The sequence below is a fragment of the Molossus molossus genome, unplaced genomic scaffold, assembly GCF_014108415.1.
Source record: "Molossus molossus isolate mMolMol1 unplaced genomic scaffold, mMolMol1.p scaffold_m16_p_1, whole genome shotgun sequence".
Taxonomy (NCBI): domain Eukaryota; kingdom Metazoa; phylum Chordata; class Mammalia; order Chiroptera; family Molossidae; genus Molossus; species Molossus molossus.
The window spans coordinates 49534721-49557609 of NW_023425344.1; the positions used below are offsets into that span (position 1 = coordinate 49534721).

A 22889-nucleotide genomic window follows, 5' to 3' on the forward strand; every position below is an offset into this window, starting at 1 on the left:
AACTTGTTTAACAAGTGTTGATGACAGTCGTGCTTCTGTGGTTTAAAGGAAGAACTGAAAATTACTCTTTGAGTTGTATACTTAGAAAAAGACAGTAGACAGAACTTGGATTGGTTGCCCAAGAGGTCCACCCAAGAAATACCACCGCATATTGGTGAATCAGTGTTCTGACTCATATTCTGTCCATTCCTTTTATTATGCAGAGCTCCTCCTCAGTGAAACCAACTCTATTCACCAAAGTAGTCTTTGACAAATGATTTAATATGTCATTTTTTTATACAATATTTCTGCTACAGCATTACTCATTTGTAACATGCTTAATCTAAAAATTCTCACTGGGACTCTGTACAAAATTGTGTAGGAATGGATTTACAGAAGGAAGTAGATTTCGGTGTAAGAAATATCAGTTCTTTTTTGGTAATTCTTTATAAGAGATGGAACTAATTGGTCTAGTCAATAGTTGTGTTACTAAGTAAACACAGATTAAGTTTTTGAGTAACACAAAATTTTTACAAAAATAAAAGATTGGAAAGTAATTCAGATATTTTGGATACAAATATCTAGATTCTTAGCACAATCCTTCATGTCTTTAACCATTCACTCACTCCATTCATTTATGTAACAAATATTTGTCATGTACTTCCTGAGGCTGCACATTGTTCCTAGTAGTGAAAATACAACAATGGATATAATAAAATTCCTGCCTTCATGGAGCCTACACTCTAATGGGAAATACAGACAAACACTCAAGAAAACAGCAAATATATAATTTAATATGAGACATTTATGCATGCTATGATGAAAATAAAGCAGAGTAATTGGGTCGAAAGGAATATATGTGTATGTGTGTGGGGGGGGGGGGGGGCGGGGGGTCTATCTTTAGGTTGGTCCAGAAAGGCCTCTCTGAGGAGGGAGCTTTTGAACAGACACCTGGATGATGATATTGTCATGACATTTCTCTATCTTCAAAACTTAAATTGCTTTTAGGATAAAATATAAACTTTCTCAGTTGATATTCAAGTCTCTTTAGAATGCCATCTTCGTTTTTTTATAGGATGCCATCTTCTTTTTATCCATGTTGTTCCATAGTAGCTTGGTGTAACAGAAAGGGCATGATCTCTATTCCAATGACAGTCCATTAGTAACTAGCTGTTTGATATATCTCTCTCTGAGCTTCGGCTTCCTCATAGATAGAAATGAGGTCTAACAAGAGCATACCTGTAACGCTGTTGCATCAACTGAGACCATATGTACCAAGTGCTGACACAATGCCCACGACATTGTACTATTAACAATGACTTTACCTAAAGATTGACTTTACCTGAACCATTTATTATAGTTCTATTTCTTTTTATTTATTTATTCATTTATTTATTTTATTTATTTTTATCCTCACTTGAGGACATTTTTCCATTTTTTGTTTAGATAGAGTTGGAGGGAGGGAGAGGAAGAGAGAGAGATAGAGAAACATCGATGTGAAAGGGACACATCGAATGGCTGCCACCTGCACAACCAACCAGGGCCGGGGACAAACTGCAACTGAGGTATGCGCCCTTAGCGGGAACTGAACCCGGGTCTCTCTGGACTGCAGGCCCACACTCTAACCACTGAGGCAAACTGGCCAGGGCTATAGTTCCATTTCTTGAAGGGAAGTGCTTTACTACATCCATCTTTTTTATTTGTGTTAATACTTCCAAGATTGCCATTTCTACCCACCCAATGTTTATTTGTGTTTCATGGTCCAACCTAATTGCCACATCTGTTTTCTGGCCTCTAAGTACCATCATCAGTATTCATTCTGGATTTAGTCATCTGCTATGTTATAGTGATTCCTGTTTAAATTTGTCCTTGGAATGGTCCTGTCACCCCATTGAAAGTATAAGTTGATTGAAATTTGAAGGTATAGACTGTATCTTATATTTCTGTTTTTCATAATAATCATCAGAGTGCTTAATATCCAGTAGATGTTCAGTAAATAAATAATATGTTCAAAATAAATGATTAACATCCAAAATGTATGTAGATATTCTGAAAGATAATAAAACATTTAATAACTCAATATTAAGTACAGATAGGATTTAACAGTATTCACAGAAGAAATATGAATGTACAATTAACATATAAAAAGATACTTAATATCATTCATTAGTAATTATAGAAATACACATTGAAACAATAATAAAGCACAAAAAAATTAAAAATATTATTTTAATATTTAGTAAGCATGTGGAGAAATGGACTCTCATATGTTGACGGCAGGAGATGAATTGAGGTAACAACTTTAGAGGGAAATTTGGCACCATCTATTCATTTTAAAACTACATCCCCACTACTAATTCATCTTACTTCTAGGTGTCTATATAGATATCTATCCTGGCACATGTAATCAAATAAGACAATATTCGTGAAAGCACTTTGGAAAGCACAAAATGTTATAAAATACAAGGGAATTTAGAATATAAGAATAAGAATATAGGAGGATGTCTATTACAAAGTAAAAGCAAAAAGAAAAAGAAAAATTATTCATTGGTAGAGGAATGATTAAATAAACTATGGTGTTTCAATATTACAGAATGTTATTCAGGTGTTAAAAGGAATGAAGTTATAGTAAATAGGATGGGTTGACTCACTCATCCTCCACTCTAAGTTTTATTTCAGTGCTGCAGAGATTAGAAGCAAAAAATGACATCTCCCAGACTCCCTTGCAGCTAGGATTCTGGATGCAAATTACATTCTGCCAGCTAGATGCACTCACATGAAACTTAGAAGAGAGAAGCAAGTCAGAGGCCTTCTAAGGCATAAATGAGGCCATGGATTTGTGTTAGTAAAAGCTCACGGATATAGGATGTTTTTGCGGCAACATTCCACTGTCTATTGTCCAGCTTCCTGGAGGCCAAGAAACAATTTTTGAGTAAGCAGAGACCAAAACAGCTTGTGGGTGTAAGGAGGCTGTAGTGATAATATCATTGGTGCTGGTGGCTTTCTGATCCCTAGATCATAGGCATTTAATTTGATAATGCCAGTTGTAGTCTCTTCCTGTGGGTATCAGTTCTCTAGTGTTCTGTGGGTCATCCTTGAGGCTTAGCTTAAAGCCGGCACCACCAGCTTTTCCAACAGTTTTTGAAGTACCTGATATCCTATTTCAAATTCCTTTCTGTTTAGGATAACTTCTCTCCTCTAAACTCTTACTGATATGTTACTGATCTGTACAGAAAAACTTCAGGAAAAACTGAGGGAAAATATGGTATGCACAATGGTAATTCAATATGATACTATTAATACTTAAAAGAAATAGTAAACAATACTTCATATTTTTAATGGTTGCTAATATATATATTTAAATTCATGTATTTATAAATGAAAAGATAAATGAATGTATGAAAAGATATGGAAGAATTCGCAAAACAATTTTTATCCCTGAGGGGAAGGAAAAGCACCAGAATTGAAAGCAATGATTAAAAAAACTTTAGCTTGGCCCTGGCCAGTTTGGCTCAGCAGTTAGAGCGTCCGCCTGCAGTCCAGAGAGACTGGGGTTCAGTTCCCGCTAAGAGCATGTACCTCGGTTGCAGTTTGTCCCCAGCCCTGGCTGGATTGTGCGGGTGGCAGCCACTCAATATGTTCCTTTCACGTCAATGTTTCTCTCTCTCTCTCCCTCCCACTCTATCTGAACAAAATATGGAAAAATGTCCTCAAGTGAGGATATAAATAAATAAACTTTAGCTTGAGTTATAATAGGTTTATTTTTTTCCACAATGATAATGTACGGATACATTGGTTGCATAATTTAAAAAATTTAGATATACTTATGAAATATAAGCTTATCCTTGATGTGGATCTGAGTAAAAAAAATAGTTGGAATTGGCAATAAAATACAGTTTCTCATGGAGTCTGGGGCAAATAAATATGACAAAAATCAAATTGTATTTGTTAGTTTTATATAACTTTCCAGGATGAGATAATAGCTTAATGACAATAAACATAATATCCATGAGAACACAGTGGATAAAATCTCATGAAGGTATAAACTAGTTTTTAAAAGATGGTAAGAGTATACCAGAAAAAAGAAAAGTCCTTGAAGGACATTCTAGACAAGGAGTACACTATTTGGAAAGACCCAATATAGCATGTTTCAGAAATCTCAATAGTGTGATTGGATTACAGGTTAAATGCAAGGGCATGATGGGAGATAAAAAAAAAAAAAAGACATATGTGGCAGCCAGATCTTAATAGTACATTTCATTTTTATTCAGTTGAACACAATGATAACTTCCATTGAAGTAGCCACTAGCCCAGGAACACATAGATGGAAAAGAATCCTAAGAAGTTCAATGTTTAGTAACATAAACAGATGCATAAACAGATGATTTTTACATCTTGTGGGAATTGCAATGACAGGTGCATGCCCTGAGCAATCTGGAGCATCAGCGAGTCATAATAAAGAATTTTTATTTTATTCTCAAAGGGTGTTGAGACCATGGATGGAATAGAGTTTTAAGCAAAAGAGAGATGCACTCCTAGGCTAATTCTCCCTAATTACTGCAATCTCATCTCTGCTTTGATAATGGCTTGTATAAATTTCTCTAATCCTTTTTCTTTCATCAAATGACTGGGAAGGAAAATGTGGGGACAATCTCTCATTACCCTGGCTAGTGATTTTTGCATTATTGATATATATAGATAGATATAGATATATATCATTTACTATATATATCTATATATATATCTCATTTACTATATATATCTATACATATATATAGTAAATCTGACTTAAAAAGCATTAATGTAGGCTTATAAAACTGGAGACAGCCATGGCCGGTTTGGCTCAGTGGTTAGAGCGTCAGCCCGTGGACCAGAGACTCCCGGATTCGGTTCCCACTAAGGGCATGTATCTTAGTTGCAGTTTGTCCCTGGCCCCAGTTGGGGTTGTGTGGGTGGCAACTAGTGGATATGTCTCTCACATCCATGTTTCTCTCTTTCTCTTTCCCCCCCTCTCTCCTTCCCACTCTGTCTGAAGATAAATGCAAAAATGTCCTTGGATGAAGATTAAAAAAAAAACAAAAAACTAGAGATAGTTATTTAATGGAATTCTTATATAATGTGTACCCCTGTATTTAGCAAAAATAAAGTTTTATTTACTCAACCACAAGTTATGAGAGTCAACTGTGACAAATTTTATTTTTATTTATTTATTTTATAAGAAAATGTTTATTTAGAAAGTCACAGAGGTAAAAGAAGTGAGTTGTAGAAGAAATGGGCTCAAGAAACACATTACAGAGGCAAAAGAAGGGCTCTTGGAACTGTGACAAATTTTGTTTTTAAATTTTTTTTTTGTTATTGATTTTAGAAAGAGAGAAAGTAAGAGGGAAAGAGAGATAGAAACATCGATGAGAAAGAACATTTATTGGCCACCTCTTGCATGCTCCCCACTGGGGATTGGGCCCACAGTCTGGGCATGTATCCTGACCAGGAATCGAACCGGCGACCTCTTGGTGCATGGTTTAATGCTCAACCACTGAGCCACACTGGCTGGACACAAATTTTAAATAAAGATAATTTAATTTTTTAAGAAACAACAAAGAAAGCATGATATAATTATTTTATTTTCAGAATTAAACATGATACAGAACCCAATATATTAAAATAACATATAATTATCTTTTCTAGAACCCTTTAACTACTGTAAACTACAAATCTGAAATGTCCTTAACACATCACTGCACAATGTTTCAAAACGAGCTTCTTCTTAAATTTCTGCTTGCTTTGAAATTATGTAAAATGAAAATAAGTAACAAATGAATCAGTGACCTGATTTACTAGCAGGTAGTACTTGAGGCATTTAACAAAAACATCTGACACGATGAGTAAAAAGCTAGTTTGTAATGTCATGGAATAAAAATTGTGCTCCTATGCATCATTTAGTGAAGATTTCTTTTAAAAACATAAATGAGGAATACCATTCAGTGATGTGCTGGTAAGTATTTAACAACCTTGTCCTAGGAGTAGGGAATAGGAGGTAATTTGCAGCATTGGCTAATTTCCATGGTGTAAATATACCATGACCAATTTCAAGCTACCTATATGATATTGCCAAGCATGGATTTCAGAAGATGTGAGTAGTAGCACTCTATTATATTTATCTTTACTGTACATATATAATAGATGTAAATAACCTCAAGACAATACATACTAGTAATATGTAGTAAAATAATTATAATATGATGGGTTTGGGGTATTTGGTGTCCTTAATTTTCAACTATGGTGTGTTTCACAACTGGTGAACATAATCCCTGACGTTTTAACATTCAGCTCATATAGTGGTGCAAGCCAGCTTCAGCCCACCACTGCAGCATTTTAAAATATTAAATTTCAAAAGATTTCACAAGTCTGGATATTTGAAAGGACTGATAATATTCCAGAGGGAATACTTTCATAAAGCTTTTATTTAAAAGCAAAGGATACAATACATTAAGAGAGACTACAGGCAAGCATTGGGAGGCCAAGACATATATAGAGGTGCAAGTTCCCCACAGTCCTTATTCAGACACATACATATTTTGTCTGCAAACTGAACCACCAAAATCTGTTAACTCCAAAAGAGCTCAAGGCAGAAGTTTCCAGCAGAATCTTGGATCTGTAAACAAATTGGCCCAGGGGTTACCATGAAAAGTTCAGAATTTAAACCTCACATCAATCATAATTTTTTTATTAGGAAATTATTTTCAGAGACTAGGGACACTGAGTTGGTTCCACACAGCCCCCTGTCCTTGAGAACTGCACATTATTTTTGCTGCAAGTGAAGGCAAACAAATGACACAAGAAGGACAAGAAGAAAATGTTGGTTAAATAATTACCTAAAAATTATTTTTAAATTCCTGATTAATTTTGGATCTAAACTCTATGAGGGAAAATTGATGAGAGGGTTGCAACTTATCAGCAAGGGTGAAGATTGACTTTAAGCAAATAATTTTTTCTCTCTAGTCTTTAGTTTCTCAGTCTACAAATTGAGAAACTTGGTCTGGCTGAACCTCTGAAATCCCTTCTTCACTCAAAGATTGAATAATTTTATGAGGCACACAAACTATCTCACTTATAAATAAAAAATGAAGGTACCTTATATGTTTTATATATATTTGGTTTAACAACATGCAATTATAATTTTGCAGAATGAAAAATCATTTATTTGGTAGATGCAGCATTTATGTTCTCACACTAAAACAATGTGTAGTTTTTTAAATTCTGAAATAAAAGTTAGGACAATTATGACTATAATGGTAGGATAAATCAGAACTAGGCAATTAATAAAAATATTCTGGTCATCTTTTGTCTTTCTGTTTCCCTATTAGTTAAATAGGTAAATAAATGGATAATGTTTTAGATACAAAAATATTGATAAAGACCTTTATATATTTGTATATAAGAAAATGACTGGCATACCAACAATAAAAAAAAAAAAGATTATGAAGCAACATTTAAGAACAACCTGCAGTTGTCTGTATGTTCCATTCCAGTTACTTGTCCTCAGAGTCCAGTCTTGGAGGTAATCCAATCACGATAAGCAGTGACTCGAGTATAGACACCTGGCTTATTCTTCTGAGCACATCCGTCACCCCAGCTTACTATTCCAACAAGGTGCCAGATATTTCTAGAGTCAGGGTAAACTAGTGGTCCACCAGAATCATTCTAGAAGAAAAGGGGAAAAATGTTTCTTATCCTGTCCAAGAATCTCCTTTGACCCCTCTCTTGGAGTTATCAATACCCCTGGCCACTGAAAACAATTCACCCTCTTTAGGCTTAGCAACTCTGGAAAGCTTGAGCTTGTTCAAAACCCAGGGGAACATTAAACCAGAATCTATTGTCGACAACTGCCCAGTACTGAGTTGGGCACACTAGAACTGACTGTAATAAGTCCATCCTGGACTCTGGAGAAAGTGACTCAGGCTGCTTCTGGATGAGCCTCTGAGGAATGAGTGAGATGCACATGCTGAATCTCCTGCTGCATCTCTGGATAAGAAGGAGGCAGCGCTGTAGATCTGCAGGTTGCCCAGGAAATAGGGCCAAATCTATTTTATTACCTTGTAGGTATTATCATCTGTGTGGATTACTAGACTAAAAAGTCCAGGAGGGCAGGGATTGTCACCACTGCATCCCCTGCACGGAACTGGTGTCTGGTGTGTAAGTGGGGGGTAATAAATATTCATTATATGAACTGAAATAAGAAGGTACTCTGTGGAAATCATTAACACAGAAAAATATTTTGTGGTGATAAAAACTGCCACTTAGTTAGTACTTTGGGAGAAAATGATCTGATGATGTATCTAGACGTACCTGACAGGCATCAGCTTTTCCTGACATAAATCCAGCACATAGCATTTTATCAGTCACCCAGCCAGACAATACATGTGGAGCATTGCAAACTTTGTTATCGATAATCTTCACAAAGGCTTCTTGAAGGATATTTGGAAGGGGACCTAAAGGCAACAAATTCGGCATATTAAGGAGATCTTAACTTTGTTGAGTCAAAGAATATCTATAAAACAAAGCAGAGTCGTTTGGTTACCAGGAGCCAGACCAGTCCCAAGCTAGATTGGTCTCTTCCTTCTGTTTATTATACCTGGCTGCCTCACACAATTCCAATTTTTCCACTTCTCATTCCCAGAGATATCTTAGATATTGAAGACAGTGCCATGCTTTTGGTTCCAGGACTTGATTTTCTTTTTGGTCTATTTACTGATTAGTTAATTGCATGAGAGAGTGATTTGATTGATTGATTGATTGATTATTTACATAATATTTTTGTATTTTTTTTAATTTTATTTTTGTTATAGATGTTTCTCCTTTTTTTCCACCTTGAATTATTTCCACGAACCTATTATGTTTTTACAGAAAAACTTACCATTCATATAAAGTGCTCCCCATCCTGTAACTACAACACTGTCGTTTTCTGAGAGCTTCATTTTGGCTTCAGGAAGACAAATTCTACGAACATGCTTTGAAAAAGAGACTTCTTTGGCAAGCTGCACAAGGGCAATATCATTTTGAATCCCAGCCCTGCTAAAATTTTCATGAGAAATAATGTTTTGGACTTTCTGTGTCATATATGGCTTATTCACTCTAGTTCCAAAGCTGACAGTCCAATCTTCTGGATTAGTTTTTCTGGAGGACAAAATTCAATTAAAATACATTCAGTTTCTGTGACCCAACAGAGTTCATAGTGGTCAAGTTATAGTAACTTTAAGGCATGAGGTTCCCAGATAATACTTAAAGCACTTAAATTCTTTTTTTTTTTTTATCCTCACCTGAGGACATTTTTGCATTTATCTTCAGATAGAGCAGGAGGGAGAGAGGGAGGAAGAGAGAGAGAGAAACATCGATGTGAGAGGTACACATTGAGTGGCTGCCACCCACACGACCCCAACCAGGGCCGGGGACAAACTGCAACCAAGGTATGAGCCCTTAGCAGGAACAGAACCCAGGTCTCTCTGGACCGCAGGCCGACACGTTAACCGCTGAGCCAAACCAGCCTGGGCAAATTCTTCTTTTTAAAAAATGTATTTGACTCATGGATGTTATAAACAATACAGCCACATAAAAATAGTGCTAAGGACTATTAAAGCTGTCAGCTTCTGCAAATCCTCCTAACTAGAGTCACTGATGTCTTCTCCTTGTACTGCAGGCCCATCCAGTCTCTGAACATTTGATTTGGGTAGGAAGCATCCAAGCTGTCTCAGTGGGTGGGGTCCAGGATCACTCATTGCGAACAGCCTGGATTTCGAGAGCTTATGGAGGCTCTGGCATCTTCACACATAAAAACTGCTACTTGTTCTCACCCAATCACCCTATTATGTTTATCAAGTCAACACATTTTGGCTACTAATTTAGATTCTGTGACCCGTTTCTGCTGTTCCCGCTGAACCTTTCTCAATTTAGGACCTAACATCCTGTTAAAAACTATTCTCACTTTCACTCAAAAGATCAGATGCCTGTTTTTTTGTTGTTGTTGTTGTTTATTTTTTAAGGTTTCAAGACCTTAAAGTAATAGTGACTCTCTTCAGTCCTCTACAATCCTAAACCTTCCATGACTCCCCATGCTTCACAGCGGTGTTTGTTAAACTCCTTTCCCTTAGATTCAGCCCAGGTTTCACCTCCAGAGATTTATGTTTAAAAGGTTTAGTGTGATGCTTAAGGATCTACACTTTTGACAAGTCTCCCAGGTGGTCCATAGGACATGGACTACTTTTTGAAAATCATATCAGCGGGACAAATCCTATGAACATGCTTTGTAAGAGACTTCTTCAGTAAGTAAGCATCTGGTCATTTAGAGATGCCCCCAAGCAATACAGATTTTCTAAGCATATTTTCTAATATTTTATTTCACAAAATCCTCTCTACTTCAAATTATTCTTTTTGTTTGCTATCCAGAGAATATAACTTGTGTTATTTCATCTCAACATATTTGAAGAAGATTGTTTTCTCAGGCCAGTACACATATTGTTCTTTGTCATCCACCCACCCCTATTAATCCAATCTTACATCTGTAGGGTCCAGATCAAATTTTATATCTTTATATCTCAGTTGGATATGCTGTCTTTATTAATCAAATTCCCATATCTTTTACTTGTGTTGTACAGAAGACTATTCTATGCTGTCTTATACCTTGAATATATCACATGTAAAAAATTTTAACTAAAATGTAAAGCCCTGAAGGGCAAGAAAAGTAACCACCTAGTAACTGGAGTCAGACATACCTGAGTTCACACTTCATTTCTGTTATTTAAGGGCTATATGATCTTGGCCAAGTTATGCCACTATTTCTGAACTCTAGTTTCCTCATCTTTAAACAAATTTAATTACACCTTCTGTGCAGAATTATTGTTATGATGAAATAAAATAATGTAAGTAAAGCACTTACCGTCAGGCCAAAGTAGCTATTTGCGAAATGAGAATTGTTTCCGTTCACCTTTCTTTTCTTTTCTTTGACAAATTTAAAAATGCTTGATTCCCTTCAATTTTGCAGGTGATTGTAAATATATATGGCCTTGATGCACATTTGTTCACACACTTAGGTTAGCCTCCACAAACTACCAAAAACAGGCCAGCACCCAGAATCTACATATAGTCAGACCTTCGTACTTACTTGGTAAAGCAGTGAGCTGCAGATAATAGCCACCTGCTGCTAATCAGAGATGCTCCACAGTGGTGTTGGCCCTTCCACTTCATACTGGCCTGCCATGGCCACACCCCTGTTAAGGCGTTTTTCCCATTCACAATGCGGTTGCCTGCTCCGATAGTACTGACCAGTTGTCTCCCACAACCTGAAGAAAGAATTTATTTATACAAGAACAGGTATCTTTGATAATGCTTTATAAGCTGTGTATCTTAAAACATTAGTTGAAACCCTTTATCAACTGTCCAGCATCTCCTAAATGATGCTCTTTCCTAGAATGTACTGTTATCACAGTGCCCAACTCCATCTTGGTTTCGGTGGATTCTACATATCTTCTTTTCCCGTCTCAAGCATCTTTCAACCACTGACTTTTATTGTATTTATTTGTTTTCATTCTCATCTCTCTAGGAAAATTGCAAAATTTTCTAAAGTGGAGACTTTGCTTCATTAATGTCTACATCTTGCATAGAATATGTAGTGCTTTCTATAAAGACCCTTGTGGACAATAGATACTCCATAAATATCTATTGAGTGCATGAATGCAAGCTTATTTCTTGGGGGTGGGGGAGCAACATGATACTCTAGAGAGAATTTATTCAAAAGGTACAGAACTGCCGTGGCTGGTTTGGCTCAACAGTTAGAACATTGGCCCGCTGAACAAAGAGTCAAGGGCATGTACTTCAGTTGCAGTTCAATCCCTGGCCCTGGTCGGGGTCATGCAGGAGGCAACTAGTCAATGTGTCTCTCTCACATTGATGTTTCATTCTCTCTCCCCCACTCTCACTCTATCTGAAGATAAAATCTGAGGATTAAAAAACTTAAAATTAAATAATAGGTACCAAACTATTTTTTATCAATAATAAATATATTTGATACAGCATCGTTTTTTATTTTCTTATTATCTGAAATCATCCATTTTTCCCTCCACTCTGTCTTATTTTAACTTAGTCAGAATTGTATATATTTTTTTTATTTTTTAATTAATTAATTTTTGGAACAGATGTTTCTCCTATTTTCCCCCACTGATTCCTCCCTCCCCACCCTGTCCCCAGCTTTGTTGTCCATGTCCATTGTTCATGCATACATGCATGTAAGTTATGTGGTTTATCTCTCTCCCACCCCACCCCTCTTCTGGGGATTGTCGGTCTGTACCCCACTTCCACATCTCTGGGACTATCCCATTCCTCAGACTGTTATGTTCATTATATTCCACAGATAAGTGAGATCATATGATACTTGTCTTTCTCTGTTTGGCTTGTTTCGCTTTCCAGGTCCCTCCATGTCATCTTAAAGTATAAGAGATTTTTTTTTCTTACAGCTGCATAGTACTCCATTGTGTATATGTACCACAGTTTTCTTATCCATTCATCTACTGATGGACACTTGGGCTGTTTCCAGATCTTAGCCGTTGTAAATAGTGCTGCTACAAACATGGGAGTACATATATTCTTTCTGATTGGTGTTTCAGGCTCCTTAAGGTATATTCCTAGAAGTAGGATCACTGGGTCAAATGGCAGCTCAATTTTTAATATTTTGAGGTAACACCATAGTGTTCTCCACAGTGGCTGCACCAGGCTGCATTCCCACCAGCAGTGTACTAGAGTCCCATTTCTTCACACCCTCGCCAACACTTGTTTGATGATTTGTTGATGGCAGCCATTCTGACAGGTGTGAGGTGATACCTCATTGTTGTTATAATTTGCATCTCTCTAATGATTAGAGATGTTGAGCATTTCTTCATATGTCTCTTAGCCATTTGTATGTCCTGTTTGGAGAGGTGTCTATTTAGTTCCTCTGCCCATTTTTAAATTGGGTTCTTAGTCTTCCTTTTGTTGAGTTGTATGAACACTCTATATATATTGGAGATTAACCCCTTATCTGATATATCATTGGCTCTCCCATACAGTGGGTTGCCTTTCCATTTTGATGGTTGTATCTTTTGCTGTGCAGAAGCTTTTGACTTTGATGTAGTCCCATGTGTTCATTTTCTCCTTTGTTTCTGTTGCCTTAAGTGATATATCAGTGAAAACAGAATTATTTTCCTAATTCATAATTCAGTTATTTGAAATCAGTTCTTATTCATCCTTTTGGACAATTCCTTACAAATGTTAAAATCCATATGCCATTGTTTTTCAAAAAGAAATTGCAGGTATATATCCAATAATTTTGAAAGATGACTATGGATTTTTATGTGATTTACTTCAAGATCCTTTTTAATAAAAAGGTGGAGAGATATTTGTGAATGTGTTAAATTTACAATAAAGTTTCTAAACTTACATTTGTTGGTAAGCATTTCAGCATTAGTCTTGCTGATTTCTGAAATTTAAAAGACATAAAATTGATAAAATATCACTGAGCAATTACCTTCAATCCAAGGATATAAAGACTAAGTTTTCTAGCCCAGTTACAACCAACATTTAACTATTCAGAATTTCATGTATAAAGAGCTCCTCTCACTTTTACTTGTTATATATTGACCATCTCTCCACATCTCTATCAGGTATAAGAAAATGAAATAAAAAACAAAGTTCTCAATTTTATAATAGTTGTAGTAAAATATTTAATGAGGCAAAAAACCGAAAAAAGGACTTGGCATTATCTTTGAATTTCTTTCTCTATGATAGTTCTATTACTCAGAATTATATCTATTATAAAGAAAAGGTCCCGTTAAGATTATATTTTATTGGATCTGCCTTGCTCTTTGGGATCACCTAATTACTAAAACTGAATTCTTAAATTTTGAGAATTTAACTTAAATTTGAGTCTCTTTTCTATTGGGAAGAGCCTGTAGGGAGAAGGAGAAGAGTAGGGAAGACACACCGAGAAGTGCTGACTGAATCCCTGGGACACAGGAACAGTAACTAGTGCAGCCACCTTTCCCGACAGCTACTCACAAAGAATTGTATTGCTCCTCTGAGAATTCTAGTTTAAACTCTCCTCTCATCAGTGGCCCACTGGTGTTAGGGTTTGCATTCTGAGTCAAAGGAGCTATAACTGGCAGCTGGCAGCCTTCATAGCCTTCGAGGACCCTGGGGTCAACGGTTGGTCTGGAAGAACCACAAAACTGGGCTCTGTAACCAGGTGTGTTATCTCATAACTGGCCCTTTAACAATATAAGTAAGAGTTTCAAGACCTTTTCAGGACCTTGAAGATCTTTAAAAACTTCACTTTCTATACTGGGTCAAAGTCCTATCATTTTTTTCCCTTGTTTTCTAGAGAATTAGTCCAGACAAATTTTTCTCTTTAACACTGTTACTCCCATTCTTCCTCCAGAAGCAATGAAGATTTTCTTACTACTAAAGTCTGAGTGATCAAAAAACCCTAAATCTGTTTCCTGCAATGAGATCCTGACAAGAGTGAGGGTAGGGGGAATAATGCTTCAATTTTAAGTCTTCACCACATTTTCCATACATTAACAACAAACCCTTCCAAACTTGCATCCTCAGTTTAACCCTCATTTTAATCATTCTTCAGACAAAAATGCTATGGTACCACCCCATCTATGACCAGTGCACTGTGGAGTGCCAGACTTTGGGAAGCATATTTTTGTCCTAAAGAAATTCCTAAAACTCTTGGTTTATTTTTTTCCTAGTACTCTCTTTTTAAATAGTCCATAAACCCAAGTAATAGAAAGTAATGTAAATAAATTAAATACCCATAAGTTTAACGGAAGCTGGAACTGCATGCCAGGATGCCATGTTGTCTTTCAACATCTTAAGTAAGATAGCTTTGATTTCAGCCTTTATGACCTCCCTCTTTGCCGGAGGAAACTTGAATGTCAGGTGCAACTGTACATTTGAACCATTGGGATAAGGGCTAGAAATAGCAGAAACAACAGTTCCAGTGTGTTACTTTTTTATTTTTTATATGTTTTGTAAGCACATTGAATTCCTCACATTTTAATTATTATATTTTCTTTACATATATTAAAGAACAATACACAGAAATTGTTTTAGTGTATTTAAAGTGCCAGGGTCCCCCCAAATCTTCTAACTGCTTCAGAGGTATTGTGCATGGAGAAAGATGTGAACCACAAACTAGAAATCAGAATACAAGGTGGGAAAAAAGTAGGTTTACACTTGTTCATATGGAAAAGAATACAATAATTAATAACTAATAGTACGATTAACTCTTTTCCATATTCACAACTGTAAACCTACTTTTGCCCAACTCTGTTTTTAAACACATAGGAGACACTGAGTACTGGCCAATAAACAATTAACATGAGATTTTATTATAACACCGTAAAAATCATGTTCTCATACAGGTATTTTTGAATAACTGAATTTTAGATTAAGAGATAAGTGAGAACTTAAATGTAGAGCCTGGAAGCATTCACAAGAGAACTTCTAAAATATATTCAAGAGCCAGTACTAAGTCCCCTTTTTTAGTTTCTTATACATGTCTACTCCATGAGAAATCTATATCATGAGAAGTCTCAGAAAAAAAGATAACTCTAAAACATGAAGAGAATCTCCATTATTTATACATTTAGCACATTCTTTTTATTAATCAGGAAAGAAAATATATTCATTTTGGAAGACTTTAAAACCAAAAGCCATAATAATCAGTTTAAAAACACACACACACTCAACTGTATTTTCAAAAAAATATATCAAAGGAAGAGCCTTTGAAGGTTTTGTTTGTCTGTAGGTAAGTTGTTTGGTTGGTTGGCATTTGGCCAACCTGGATTTTTTTATTTGTTTTGTTTTGAAGTTCAGACTTCCCCAGAATTGATATTAGCAATTATCAAAATATGTATTCTCTTTATCATTCATCCCCTATGCTCCATGTACCCTCCTCCTTACACCCCTCCCCCCACCCTCAAGCACTCTTCAAAGACATATTTAAACAAATGTTATCTTAAATTATTCACTTTGCTCCACAGTTATTACACTAATGGTAATACTAAAGAGACCAAAAGAAGATTATTTTAGGAAAAGCATGTCGAATGGATATGGATGGAAGAAGAGATGGGTAATATATGGGTAGCAAAACAATCAAGTTGGATTCCTTGTTTTCTGTAGAGTTACAATTATCTTTTATCATAGACGTCTGTTAGACCTGCCTGCTAGGAACAAACTTGCAATTCCCGTTCAGGTGTAAGATTACAGATTTGTAAAGAACAGTTCCTATCATTAACAGAAAGTTGTTAAATACAATGATACTTTAATTTATAGAGAACTCTTCCTTCCTTCCTTTCTTCCTTTTTTTCTTCTTCTCTCTCTCTGTTCATGTTGTTATTATATAAAACCAGGGCTAATGTGACATGTCACCTACTTCCCTTTCAATAATATGCTGAATAAATTTGTACTTACAGAAGTTTGATGACCTGAGAGTTGATATATTCTTTGTATATGTTAGAATTTTGAAATTCATCAAACATCTGTCAGGAGAAAAAAACAAAAGAGCCACCATGTCTATTTCAATCAAATATATAATACAATTAATAAAATAAATTACCAAATTACCTTAGTCTCAATATCTTTGCTTAGATTTCTGCTAATTTGTGAAGCTACATTTTCACAGCTATCATTGTATGTGACTCCAGAAATAAGAAAATCACCTTGGTAATGGTAAATCTTTCCTGTGAAATAAAAAATAAAAAAAATACTCAAAGAATTTTAAGACAAATATTGGCCTCAAGTCCCTCCACATCTTTGTCTAAAAATTAACATTCAACTTAATACTAGAAATAACCAGAGGGTCAGAGAAAGGAAGAGGAGGGAAATAAATGGGAATTAATATTCAGTTATTCTAGAAATGTCAACTACCCAGCATTCATAAAGTGATCCCTCTCCTTTCTTCATAAGATAATAGGCATCACTGTCCCCCAGCATCCTCCTCAAAGCATTAATCTAGGCAGCTAATAGCAATTTACCCAAATATGCACTAGAGATGAAATGTATTTGTCATGTGTAATCTAAATTCGTAGCCTAGTAATCACCCAATTAATCATTCTAAGCAGTTCTGATACAGGAAACACTGCAAACATCTCCCTTCACTTTCTGGATGATCTACATCCACTTGCACCCTTTCCTATGCCCTATAGCCTGTTGGCCTGCTTTCCACTCCTTGAAGTCATTCCTGTAGGACTTCATGCTGCCCTTGCACTTCACTATAGCATACAGTGGCTGGTACTTGGCATGTGTCACAAGTGTAAGAGTTCCCATTCCTTCCTGTCCCCAAATGTAAAACATGACAAGCCTACAGGTAGCTCTTCCAGGTTATATATGTACTTTTAAAAATAGAAACTAATAGGAAATGGTATCCTGTGTTGGTTAAGGATTAACCATTCACATATTTTGAGAATAATTGTGCTTTTGAGCCACTTTAAAAAGCATCACGTAGTATCTAAGGAGTGCCAATAATAGACTTTGAAAAATATGATCACCTGAGCTATAATAATTCATTGTCCTAGAAGACAGAAATATCATTTGAACCTAAAATAAAAATTAGTTTCTTCTATTCTTATAGTTTCCCGTATTTTTTCCTTATGGCAGCCAGTGCATATAAAAAAACAAGTGCCAGGTTCTGTCTAAGAAGTTACCTAAAGTCGTTCTGAAAAGAGTGAAGTATATAAAGTTAGATAAGCTAGTTCAGTTTGTTAAATATAAGGTGACACAAATTGGCTGTGTCACCTTGGCATATCATTTTAGCCCTCTGGGATTATTTTCACTAATTACAAAGGCTAAATTACAATAAATAAATTCCAAGATCCTCTTTTTCCTACCATTTTATAATTTTAATCTGTAACATTTATCACCAAACAGAATAAGAAATAACTAGAATCTTTAACACTATAACATTCAGTATGCTGAACTTGGGTACTTGCAAGTAGCAAATTAATCTGTCATTACCAGAACTGAGCCAAGAAGAGTAGGGATCTCTACAGTTTGAGGTATATTCACTAAAAGATATAACAACTCAACTGCAAGCCTACCTCATAAGCTCCTTTATTGACAATAAATATTAGAATCAAAGTATTGAATATTTCAATCTTGCCATATTTCCATAGTTGATGATACAACTTACTGAGTGGATCAAGGAGGCATTTAATTAAAAAATCTTTATAAACTTTGGTGTCAAATGATACAAAAGTATTATGTTGAAATAAAATACTAAGTAAGTAATACATTTTATACAAATAAATTTAATATTTATGTTGTTTCTCAACAATTCCTAAGTAAAAGGAGATTTAGTAGTAAGGGTGAAAATTGAAAATAGTTAATACTGACCAACTGCCAGAAAATGAACAAGGAGACCAATAGTTACTCCCAAGATTGCCACTATTCCAAGAAAAATAAGGATCGTCTTACATAGTGGCCAAGATCTTCTCTGAGAAGCCGTGCCGTACCTATGAAAGGGGGAAAATAGCTCAAGTCAGATGATAGACCTTCCAAATCTACCTGTCTCTCCTACCACTCATACAACATGATTTATAACGTATACATTAGGCCTTTATATTAACTGAAAGCTTAGAAGCCTCAAATGCCTCAAAATGAATATACCCTAATGCTCATTCTTTTAACAAATTATATTTAACTATTATATTAACTGTGGGGATACAGCTATGAGCAAAATAGACATGGTTTGTGTCCTCATGTTATGGGGAAAAACTGATTTGCTCTTTTTATTTACCGAAAGCCGGTTACATAACATTAGGTGTGGTCTGATTGTACTTTTCTAAACTATAGCCACATCATGTACAAGGACATATATAGATTTATAAACAAATACATAATATAACCATTTGTAAGTTTTAATTAAATGTGGAAGAAAACATCATGATGCCAACTGCAGTTATCCCATGTTATGAGATCATGGATAGATATTTTTCTTGTCTACTTTTTTTAAACTATATTTTCTAATGTTTCTATAATAAACATGGATTATTTGTATAATATAAACTAACATATAGGTAAGTTTCATTATCAAAACAAATAAAATAGATAAAAATAATCAGAAAATACAGTGACTTGGCGACATAGAGTGATCTAAAGTTACAGTTAAGTCTATGGTCACTCTTAGTCTAATCTATATAAGGTTTGAGTACTAGTTATTCTTCATATCTTAAAAGACATGATGTCATGAAATTGCTCATTTGAAGGAAAAACTGTAACATTAAAATTATTTCTGGTTTCAAATTCAAACTAGGCTCAATCTCCTTGTATTCTGCCTCATCCTAAACAAAATGTATAAAACAAAGGAGTGTGAAATCAGCAGATATTTTTGAAAGGTTAAATATCTCCTATGAATATGAGCATCTTTCTTTTTGTTCCAAAGCCTGAAGGACCAATTGATTTTAAGGTAGAGAAAATTTCATTTGTTTTTTACAATTTTTTAAAAACATTACTTTATGCCACAACTGTATAACTCCACCAGTCTTACTTCCTCTCTGCTCTGTTCTTTATTCTTAACCCTACCTCTTCCTTATATCTTTTGGTAACTTATAATTCATGTTTTTAAGAACTAACACCTCTTCAAAAAAAATTCCCTATTTCATGTATGCTTTCATACTGAAATTCTATTGTTATTCTCATACTCAGAACAAACAGCTATTCTGCCAGTGTCTCTTATACTAAATAAATCACACTTTAAAAGAAATATACAATTAAAGTAATTAATAATGATATTTTTAATCTTACTAATATCTGAGAATATGTTTCTTTTAATGACTAGCAGTTCACTGTGATAGCGAGGTCTCAAATTTGTTTTGGATTAGCCAGTAGTAACTTAGACCAGTAGTTTAGTCTTTCTGAGACACATATTAGTTTGAGGGACTCAAACATTATGTAGCCTAAATGATGATTCTAAAGTCATCGAGATGGTTTCTATACAAATAATAACTACATAACAGCTTATAAAATGTTTTTCTATGAACACCCTTTGAGATGCTCTGGAATGTCCTTTTAGATGTTCTAAAGAAAACACATTGCTGACTATTGCACCAACATGGCTCCCCCAACCCATTATGGATTTCTTCCTGTCATAAACAATTAAGGAGATTCTCTTATATCTAAAAATCACAGTAGCTTATGATTTATTTAACCTTTCCTTTAGTAAATGTGATGCATGGACGTTGGAATTATTATTTTGAATAATAACTAAAACTGTTAAAATGTTCTAAATACCAAAAATCATTCGTTTATGAAACAGTTTACTCTTTTATTTACCAAATGAATTTTTGGTCATAGTTTTTTTTCTTTTTTAATGTAGGGATTTGTATTCCAGGATAAACCCCTCATTGAACAAAGAGAATAGGTTAAAAATTAATCTTCAATGAATTTAACCAACTTTATATACTTAACTGGACTATAATAGCCTCACTTTGGGATTGAATTTACTTAAGTAAAGGCTCATTGCTATTCTGGCATAATCAAACATTCACTTTAATCAAATTACGATAATAATATGCATGCAAATAATAGTAACTGCATTATTCACAATTTTAAAACATCAATCTCACTAAAATTTATCCCACAATTGATACCAGGTATAGTTTCCTAGATCATATTTTTTTATAACCACATTCTGATATTACATTAGCAGTTAAACTGCAAAGCATAACATACTAGTTTTCATTTATTAGAAACTAGTATTTCATTTATCAGCTACAGACCATTTGAATTAGGTGCACCTAAATTGTTATATAGTGAAGAGAGTTAACATAAGATTCCAGTGCAAAATTCCCCAAATTTTATAAACATTTTTTTTTTTTTTTTTTGTCATATAGGACTTTATCACTAAGGAGAAAGTTTTGAATGAGTTACAGAGAAATTAATGATCAAGTGAGTTGAAGGCCTTCTCTTCCAACTTTCTCCTGGAACTCTAAAAAAATCAGAATACCTTAGAAAGGGATCTCATTTAAATATTTATGAAGAGTTGAAGAACCCCAGAAGTTTGCCAGCTGCAAATTCAGGATGTGTATTATAAAGTACATTATTCTGAAAGTCTATAAAGACATTTAGAGTTTTAAATTATTTCTATAAAAACATTTTTATATTATAAAATATGATTTCAATTCTATTACTAGAGAACAAAAATGATAATGTTCTTATAGGTGGTTATAAAAAAGTAAAGAAAATTTTGCTGAAATCTGATTCTTTTTCTAACTTTCTGAAACTTTCCTAGAGACTTTGCAAGACCTTTAGACCAAGAATAATAGCAAGTTTCTTGACAGCATCCAGAAAAGAAAATCTAAATTATAGAAAGCAGCCCATTAGCAAAAAGCTAGAAGGTGTTCTATAGTAACTTGTTAGGGTTTACAGACTTAATTTCCCAAATAAAATCCCATTTACCTGTACATAATATTCTGATTGTTGTGGTGGTTTCAGGGGAAATGGTGGTGATGATGACAACGGTGATAAAAGAAGGATCTTCTTGTGTAGTTCTTTAGGTGATCAGTGTTTCACAGGTTTATGTGCTATACTCAGTGGTTTTTGGTTTGTTTTTATAGGCTGGGTAAAATGCAAAGAACAAATATGATGAAACTTGTCTGACCAGTGTTAAAGACTGTCGTGTTTCTATAGTTTAAAGATAGGAGTCATCCAAGGAATGACAAACTTCCTTGACTTGGTCATCTGGAAAAAAAAAAATAATAGCCTAGTCTTGTGTTAGTCACCTAAAAAAAAAAAAAGTTACACCCAAAAAAAGAGCTTTGTGACAAATTGAGATAATCCTAAATCTGTCTGACCAATTCCATTCTAGTGGCTTCTTCCTCCTCAAGTGAAACCAACTAAACCAAGTAGAAGTTTCTGACAAATGACTTTCCACAAAGCATGAATTTCAATATAATTACTATTGCCATAGTTCTGATGTAAATGAAACTCTATTTCATTTTGGTTTGCATTTGCTTCTCTCTAATTGCCAGTGAGAATGATCATCATTTCACATACATTTTTGGGGGTTGGGGGCTGGGTTTTCTCTTCTGAGATACTTGTTCATAAATTTAGCCTTTTTTTTTTTGTTGTTGGTTGTATATCTGTTTTCTTATGGATATATATGAGATCTCTATAATATACTGAATATTACAGTTCTTCATGTAAGGTACTTGGAAGTCACTCCTCCATCCTAACAAGTACAAAGTTCAATTAACCACATTTTCACAATAAATATTGAAGTAAAATTCCTTTGGGCTTCTAACTGGGGGAGGAATAACTAAACTATTACAGAGCACTCTTCTTCTTAACAAGGTCTGCTATGCGGAGTAACTAGTTAACCAGAGTCTAACCTTCAAGGGTGTTATCAGAGCCTTTCTGACCTGGAGAAGGGAAATACCCAACTTCAGACCATTCTAGCTGTCCTATTCTACTGAGACCAGGGAAAAGACTAAGAAACACTTGTGACATTTACAGTCCAGTCACAGGCTCACTAAAAGACTGGACCTAATCATAGAGCTATAGAATACTTCCTGGGAAGTGTTGCCAAAGGCCTATTGATAGCAGTTCCTTTTACCTGGTACCTCATATTCAGTTGTCAAAAAAAAAAAAAAAAAAAATACAGTGCATACCAAATGATAAAAACACAATTTTAAGAGATAGAGCAGTCATCATCAGAATCAGAAACTATAGGGATATTCAAAATTTCAGACCAAGCATTTAAAACAACTGTGATTAATATGCTAATTAATAGACAGCATGCAAGAACAAATAAAAAATGTGAACAGAGGGATGAAAATCCTGTGAAAGAACCAAATAGAAATGCTGGAGATAAAAAAACACTA

General features: G+C 34.8%; 1 protein-coding gene across 3 annotated transcripts; it reads right to left on the minus strand.

Annotated features, from left to right (window-relative positions):
• Window positions 1–5807: 5807 nt before the first annotated feature.
• On the minus strand, window positions 5808–21575 carry LOC118635340 (transmembrane protease serine 11B-like). 3 transcript variants are annotated; one of them, XM_036270078.1, is made up of 11 exons: window positions 21466–21575; window positions 18403–18521; window positions 16636–16751; window positions 16483–16550; window positions 14820–14980; window positions 13442–13480; window positions 11135–11312; window positions 8894–9153; window positions 8326–8468; window positions 7481–7680; window positions 5808–6631 (listed from the first exon to the last, which is right to left on the minus strand). In XM_036270078.1, exons 1-10 carry the CDS (start codon window positions 21471–21473, stop codon window positions 7519–7521), a joined length of 1254 nt encoding a protein of 417 aa, XP_036125971.1. In that variant the 5' UTR covers window positions 21474–21575; the 3' UTR covers window positions 5808–6631; window positions 7481–7518. The 3 variants fall into 3 exon arrangements, with proteins under 3 accessions (XP_036125971.1, XP_036125977.1, XP_036125969.1); XM_036270084.1 differs by lacking the exon at window positions 5808–6631 and having other exon boundaries at window positions 7424–7680; window positions 16731–16751; window positions 18484–18521; XM_036270076.1 differs by lacking the exon at window positions 5808–6631 and having other exon boundaries at window positions 7424–7680.
• Between the last annotated feature and the right edge of the window lie 1314 nt (window positions 21576–22889).

What these genes read in the sequence shown, in the direction of transcription:
- LOC118635340 (XM_036270078.1), bottom strand. An exon ending in GCAAAGATATTGAGACTAAG is followed by an intron (nt 16,551 to 16,635) that starts GTAATTTGGTAA and finishes TTCTCCTGACAG; the next exon opens with ATGTTTGATGAATTTCAAAA. An exon ending in AGCTTCCGTTAAACTTATGG is followed by an intron (nt 13,481 to 14,819) that starts GTATTTAATTTA and finishes TTTAAATTTCAG; the next exon opens with AAATCAGCAAGACTAATGCT.